This window comes from Oratosquilla oratoria, chromosome 2 (genome assembly GCF_046742065.1).
Source record: "Oratosquilla oratoria isolate Oo_2021 chromosome 2, ASM4674206v1, whole genome shotgun sequence".
NCBI lineage: Eukaryota > Metazoa > Arthropoda > Malacostraca > Stomatopoda > Squillidae > Oratosquilla > Oratosquilla oratoria.
This window is the reverse complement of record NC_134778.1, coordinates 77,215,624-77,223,221: the sequence shown is the minus strand read 5'-3', so window position 1 is coordinate 77,223,221 and position 7,598 is coordinate 77,215,624. Positions and strand designations below refer to the sequence as shown.

The 7,598-nt window shown below is 45.9% G+C and overlaps 1 protein-coding gene across 1 annotated transcript; it reads left to right on the top strand.

The window, feature by feature from the left end:
- Positions 1–5,038, top strand: LOC143036414 (uncharacterized). The gene is made up of 3 exons (XM_076203756.1): positions 1–618; positions 764–1,588; positions 4,901–5,038. Exons 1-3 carry the CDS (start codon positions 1–3, stop codon positions 5,036–5,038), a joined length of 1,581 nt encoding a protein of 526 aa, XP_076059871.1.
- Positions 5,039–7,598: the final 2,560 nt, after the last annotated feature.

The following is a 7,598-nucleotide window of genomic DNA, read 5'->3' as shown; positions in this document are numbered from 1 at the left end:
ATGTCGGAGCCCACGGTGCTAGAGAATGGTACACCACAGGGAGGGGTCCTCAGTCCGACCCTTTTCAACGTGCTTATCTCCAACGTACTGAAGCTCCCCCTCCCCCACGGTTGCAAAATCATTTCCTACGCCGATGATCTAGCTCTCATCATTGCTGGGAAGCAACGATGCCACGACAGGGCACAGCGCTGCCTCGACGCCGTCGCAGCGGAATGCGTCAGGATCGGGCTCAAAATATCCCCTCGGAAGTCTAAAGCCATGGCATTCGGACTCGGACGAGGAAAGGAACCCCTCGTTGCTCAAGGATTCGCGCTGGACTGGGTCACACAATTCCAGTACCTGGGCGTATGGCTCGACAGGGGCCTCACCTTCAACAGGGAAATATCCTACCTCAGAGAAAGAATGACGGCCAGAACCACAGTGATGAGGGCCATGTGCGGAAGAGCACTTGGTGCCACACATCAAGTCCTCCGCACGTACTACGTACAAGCGGTGCGTTCTATCGCCGACTACGCAGCCCCGGCTCTCCTTACTGTGGACGTGGACAAACTCCAAAGGCTTGAGACATGCCAGAATGAAGCGGCTAGAGTTATCCTGGGAGCACAACGGTGGTATAAAGTTCTCAACCTCCAGCGGGAAGCCTCGCTCCCTCCTCTCCAACTCAGGTTAAGAATGCTCGGGGCGGACTTTGTTGCCCGCGCACTCCACCCCCGCGACGAGACAGGTCTAAGTCGGGACATCTACCCCTCACTTGCACGTGCAGACACACTGCAACGCCCCCAACACTTGGCTCTCACACGCGGCCAAGCTCCTGGATTCCTTCCAATTACGGCAACCTCTCCTCGAGAAGGGCATCCCACAATCCCACCCGGACTTCAAATGCCCGCCTCCGTGGGCACCAGCTCCCGTGACCTTTAAATTTACGACACTCCCGGGGACAAAGGGCGCATGCCACCCGGACAAAGCGCGTGTATTAGCAAATAACGGCATCCGGGCACTGACGCGACCTGGTCATACAGTGTATTTTACAGACGGGTCCGTCGAACAACGCAGCCCAAACACGGCTGGAGCTGCCTTCGTCACTGATGGACACATCTTCGGCAGGAGAGTCAGCGACTCCGCGTCCTCTCTTCAAGCCGAGGCCGTGGCGATGCAGGGGGCCCTAGAACATGCCCTTGTATCCCACTCCAATTCCGTGGTCATCCACACTGACTCTCTGAGCCTGATAAGCTGCTTACAACAGACAGAGCCCGACGATAATGTCCACCTCCTCACCAACATAATTGCACTCCTGCACAAATTACACCTTGAAGGACGACATATCATCATCAACTGGGTGCCAAGCCACGTCGGTGTGCATGGCAACGACCTTGCAGACGCAGCTGCTGCCACAGCCCGCAAAAGAGCCAGTGTCGATGTCCAGGTCCCTCCCAGTAAGAGTCAGCTCCAACTTAAAACCAGGGCATTAGCACGCAAGAAGTGGCACCTCCAACACAGGCAGGAGGCACAGATCTCCCAACGAGCGGGTTGGTACATCAAGGTGACAGCCTATGAACCTCTAGTCCTCCCCCGCTCCACTCCCAGAAGGGTAGAAAAGCTGCTTTTCAGGTTACGTCTTGAGGACCGTTGCTTCTGGCAACTTAATCCCCAGAGCACCATAGAAGACCGCCGGTGCAACCACTGCCGTGAAGAAAATGCCGACCTCCACCACTACCTGAGCGATTGCCCCGCCACCTCTTTCCTCAGACGAGGACCACCGGCTCCCCCTGAAGGTCTTGTGAGCCGCCTCTGCCGCCTCCAAAGCCCCTATGAGCTCCGTCAGCTGCTAGAGCGTCCACCGCCGCTCTAGCAGCCGCAGCTTCTCTTTTCTACTGCCCCCTATCACCCTCTGACTAGCTATACTATTCCACCTCCTCTCCACAAGGTGTGCCTTACATAAACACCACCGCACGGGCTCAAACAAAGCCCGTGGGAGTGATTCTTCACTCCCGAATTTCGAAAAAAAAAAAACACCCCACTCCCACTCCTCTCCCATTTTCTATTCATCTTAGCTGTGTATCCACCTCACCATAACCGTCAGTTTTAACCTTTATTTCGTCCTCCTCCATGTCCGCACGTCACTCTCCTTCCAAATCTATAGATCCGCTGATACCTTGTGACCACGACGACATAAGGCAAAAGAGGAGAGTATGTTGCATTGGGTATTGTATTCCTATACATGTGTCCGGGTCAAGGCAGTGAGGGTGCATGACTGCTTGCAATAGACATATATGATCTCATGACGTTGCACTCCTTACAAGAATGGCCCAGAGACAGCTGCAGTTGCTGAGGAATGCATTTATGTCGTTCCCGTTGTCTCTGATGATTTTTTCATTTTTATTATTCTTTTTTTTTGGGGGGAGGAGGCTGTCGTTTCTGTTGTCTGTGATGAAGTAGTCAGTGATATTTTTTTTTCATCTGTTAATTTCTTCTATTGGTGATTTTCTTCCGATTTTCGAAATTTCATATACTTAGCAATTGCTTCCGGTACCAGCGTTTGTGTTTTATGAAATGCTGTTTACTTGTCCTTATCAAGTACCACTGTAGTTTGTTGATACGATGACCTTTATCATAGTTCATCTTTTGCTCAGTCGAATATTTTGCATTTTTTTCTTATTCTGCTACGAATGTTCGACGAATGGAATAATCTTAGTATCCATGTAGTAAGCGCTGGAACTATCAGTTGTTTTAAGAAACGATTAGACAACTTTATAGATGGAGATGACAGGTGGTGATGGATACGGAGCTACCTAGTGTAGGCCTTATGGTCTCTTGCAGTCTCCTTCATTTTTATGTTCTTATGTTTAAGATAATTGCTAATAATTCCTCTTCCCTATGTATACATTCATACCTCGATAGAGATCAATATATTTTCTAGTAGCAAGGTAGACTTCTTGGTAGTCACTTAGAGTTATACCTTAAGGTGGCGGCACGTTAGGCATTTCTCGCTAGCATGCTACTTGCTATTGCTTCTTCGATTGAGTTGAAACGACTTCGGTTACAATATTCCGGACTTCCGTGAGAATATCTCGACAATGTGTCTCTAACATTCATATTCTAGGTTTAACTTCTCTTAGTTCAAAAGTCAGCTTCTCACTAAACGACACAAGAGTAATATGTCATTTGGAAAATTAAAAACAAAAGATCGTAACCAAAGTCGTTTCTATTCAAACGAAATAGCAAAAGCAAGTAGCATGCTAGCGTAGTGTGCCACCACCTTATTCAATGAGAGCTCTAGCTTCTAAATTCCTAAAGTAAGGGGTCTTTTGGCACGGATATGAGACATTCTTATCGCATATGCATCAGTGGGAGGAGCTAGTATTGGCCCAACGAGCAGACAAACACGTAAGTTCCTTTGTCGAACCATCAATTTCTTAAAAAAGGAAATTTAACGAATACAATTAAGTGAACAAGTTTCTCAGCAGTTTCCATTTTTTCTTTTATATTTATCTTATTCTATTTTGTTTTATTTGACTTTATCTGAACTAATTCTATTCTATTTCAATATCATTCAGTTCTATTATCATCATTGTTATTATTATCATCATCAATGTATATCTATTATAAATGTTATATATATTTATCTTTATCATTACATTTCATATTATTATTATTATTATATTTTTGTTTGTTTTATCTTATGGACTATATCTCCAACATACCAAAATTTCACACGTACCGTGGTCAAGTACAGAGGCTGTATCGTCCCTCAGGGGATAGGCCGATCCTGCAATGGATCATTAAGGCTGTACTAAACTACGTGTCAGTTTGCTGTCAGTCCGTGACGGAAGCGTGCAACATCTAATGTGTACACATCCGAACCCGCACACGCACGCACGCGCACACACACACACACACACACACACACACACACACACACACACACACACACACACACACACACACACACACACACACACACACACACACACACACACACACACACACACACACACACACACACACACACACACACACACACACACACAACTCCCCGCCTACGAGAGTTGGAGTAACGGCTCGCAGCGCAGCGATACTGAAATTATATCAGCGCTGGGCAGGAATTGATCTCGGGCCGCTGGAGTAGCGGTTGCGAACGGTATCAATGTGCCGTCGAGACTGTGTGTGTGTGTGTGTGTGTGTGTGTGTGTGTGTGTGTGTGTGTGTGTGTGTGTGTGCGTGCGTATGTGTTTGTATGTATGTGTGTATATGTGTACATGTGTGTGCATGCATGTGCGTGTATGCGTGTGTATGGGTTTGCACATGTGTGAGTGTGTATGTGTGTGTGTGCGTGTGTGTATGTATGTATATGAGTAAGATGTAGAATGTGTCGCGCAATTTAAGAGGAACTCGTGAGCAGAATAAGAGATGCATTTGGAAGGAAGAAGAGGAGGAGGAGGAGGAAGAGGAGGAGGAGGAGGAGGAGGACGAGGAGTGGAGGGAGAAGAGCGGAGGAAATATGAAGACGCAGGAAAAAGAAGAAATGGAGGAGAGGAAGGAGAAAGGGAAGAAGAAATTGAAAGAAGAGGAGACGAGAGAAAAAGGAAAAGATGAAGAAGGGACAAGAGAAGGAAGAAGAAAGGTCATTAAGGTCACCGCGTCCATCCGAAGTCCACAAGCTGGCTCGAGATGCTCTAATAGAAGTGAGGTTTGCTTGCTTGCTTGGGCAAATCCGGTTTGTGTCAGTCACGTGATAAGCTTTCCCCACTCCCCACCTCGCACATCAGTAAGTCTTCCTCTTCCTCCTCTTCCTCTCCCCTTCCTCTTCCTCCTCCTCCTCCTACTCCTCCTCCCGCTGGTACATCCTCTCCACTCGAGCTTAATGTCTCCCGTAAAACATATTTAAATTATTATCCAACAGATCGCTAGTATCAGCGATGTAATTCAACAAGCTCGGCCGTCGTGGGTTTTGAACTCGGGTCCCTCTGAGCGTGACTCCCAACGTCCCAGCTTTGCGCTACCACGGACGCCATTTCGTGGTGACGGTTCCCGGTTCTAAACAGGTTCTCGAGCCGAGAAGACCCCCTAAGGTGCATTCAAACCTAAATTCATTTACATCTTGAAAGCCTTCAACGCACGGACGCTCAAGGGGCTACCACGCCTGCAACCGCCATCTGCATGCATACCACATACCTCCCTACCACCCAACCCACCACTACCGTAATCTGAAAGCTCCCCCACCTGGTTCCTTGCCACTACTAACACCAGTCCACCACCTCAGATCCTCGTCACCACCGTCCTGCAGTAGATGTGCACACCACTTTCGGCATCAGAGTTGACACAGGGAACACCAAGACAAGCACATTATCACCGTACTTCTGGGCCTCTTGCTGCGACAGTGACTGTCTGCACTGTGTCCTGCAGAGTCAAGATGGCTTCCCAGCCGCTGCCCTCGTCCCTGGCCTTCTATTCCCCAATGGCCCGAGCAGGCTCGGCCGCTCAAGCTTTCCCTTTTCTTCTTCTTCGTCTTCTTCTTCTTCTTCTTCTTCTTCTTCTTCTTCTTGTTCTTCTTCTTCTGCTTCTTGTTCTTCTTCTTCTTCTTCTTCTTCTTCTTCTTCTTCTTCTTCTTTTTTCTTGCTCTTGCTCTTGTTCTTGCTCTTGCTTTTGTTCTTGCTCTTGGTCTTGCTCTTGCTCTTGTTCTCGCTTCTTGCTCTTGGTCTTGTTCCTACTCTTGTTCTTGTTATTGCTCCTCCTCCTCCTCTTCTTCTTCTTTCCCTTCTTTTTTTTTTCCTCTTTTTTCCTTTCTTTTTTCTCCTCTTCTCTTTCTTCTTTTCTATTCTTTTCTTCCTCTTCTTTTTCTTCTATTTTGTAAGTCTTGGTATTCTTCCACTTCCACTTCATCGTTTATTTCCTCTTCTTCTTTTTGTTCGTTCTTCTGAGGTACGCTACCTTCGTTGCAAAATCCTCTCCCTATCACTCCACTCCATTACCATCCATCCCTTCCCTAACCTCCATCCCACATTAGTCAACAATCTCTCATGTGCCGACATCTGTGATACGAGAACCGACTCTCAGTTGTATAAAATAATCCAGATCAGCGTGCAAGGACTTCAACATGGGTGATGCAGACAAGGTCATCATATTAAGACAGCAGAGCAAGACTCGTAGTAATGGATTTGAATTGGACAAATTTCGATTCAAGAAGGAAAAAGCCTAGATCTGGTTTAGCAATGGAATTGTAAACGAATGGAAAAGACTTAGCAACTATGTAATGTTCACTGAAACTACAGGTTGTTTTAAGAGAAGGTTAGATAACTTTATGGATGGGGATAATAGGTGGTTATGGACATGGAACTGTCTAATGTAGGCCTTATGGTCTCTTGCAGTCTCCTTCATTCTTAGGCTTTTATGTTTCTCATTTTTCCCCTTAGCCTATATAGGGGAAGGGGCCCTTGCTATATATATAGATAGACAGAACCCTTAGAATAACTTTCAATGTTTATGGAGCCCTTTCATGAAGATTATCATATATATTTTTGAGGTCCTATTCTTCGATTTAATTTGAAAAAGGATGTAGCCAATATCTAGTTATCATATCATATATATTGTAGCTGTCACAAGAATTGATAAAGCTTACTCATATCATGTGTGGAAAGAAAGGTCATAAGTTAAAAAAAGAATGAAGACTATAGCTAATGGCCGAGGAAAGGATTACGCCGGGAGAGGCTTAGTTGCAGTCTCGGAAAGTTAGGGCACGTAGACATCGAAGATTAAACAGGAATTGATAGTAAACTAATCAGAGTCAGATACTCACAAGGACTCATGCTCTTTATTATGATTTTTTTTAACAACGGCTCGGTTGACTTCGTTTAGTTGTTTATATTTCTGTGTGCAGTTTATAGCCGGTTATAAAACATTGTCACTCTTTTCTCACATATATTAGACGAGGGATGGGCAACATTTTTAAGTGTGTGTGTTTTCCGAAATCATCCAAATCTTTGATACAAAAGTTTCTTGAGTGCCAACGGAGTAATATTATAGGTCTACATACGAGTATGGGCTCCTCTTCACCTCCTAGAACCCTAGTCTTCAGCCCAGCGTGGTATGCAGTTACCAAGTGTCATACAAAAGAAGTTGAAGATTTATTAGTTATTTGTTTTAAGGTGAGCCTTGGGTTTCGCGTGCCGGGAAAAAAAGTCTTTAGTGTGCCAGATTTTGCACGCGTGCCAAAGGTTACCCACCCCTGTCTTAAACTATCTAGTCCAGAGCTGCGCGCGTTTCCTTGTGCGTTTCTATTAAAGCAATATAGGTGCCGGTATAGTATGTGGCCTACCTTTTAGATTTGGCCTACGAAATTTTATTTTGGTATAGTACAGTATGTGGCCTACCGGACTTTTATTTCGGTATGAACCTGTCTCTTAAGCTTTAATAGTTTGGGAGTGTTAACCGCGGTCAAACTAAAGCAGAACGCACCGAGGAACGTACCTAGGAACGTACGGAGGAACGCGCCCACCTTTGCCTTACACTATTTACGTATGCCAAAACCTAACATAAGGTATTCAGGAGCTACGCAAAAATACATTTCAGTGATGTTGTATTTACCTAATTGTAGTATACAG

Coding starts and splice junctions, on each gene's coding strand:
- LOC143036414 (XM_076203756.1), top strand. CDS start 1: ATGTCGGAGCCCACGGTGCTAGAGAATGGTACACCACAGGGAGGGGTC. Junction 619..763: donor GAGCACAACGGTGGTATAAA/GTTCTCAACCTC, acceptor TTGCACGTGCAG/ACACACTGCAACGCCCCCAA. Junction 1,589..4,900: donor CCCGCTCCACTCCCAGAAGG/GTAGAAAAGCTG, acceptor ATTATCCAACAG/ATCGCTAGTATCAGCGATGT.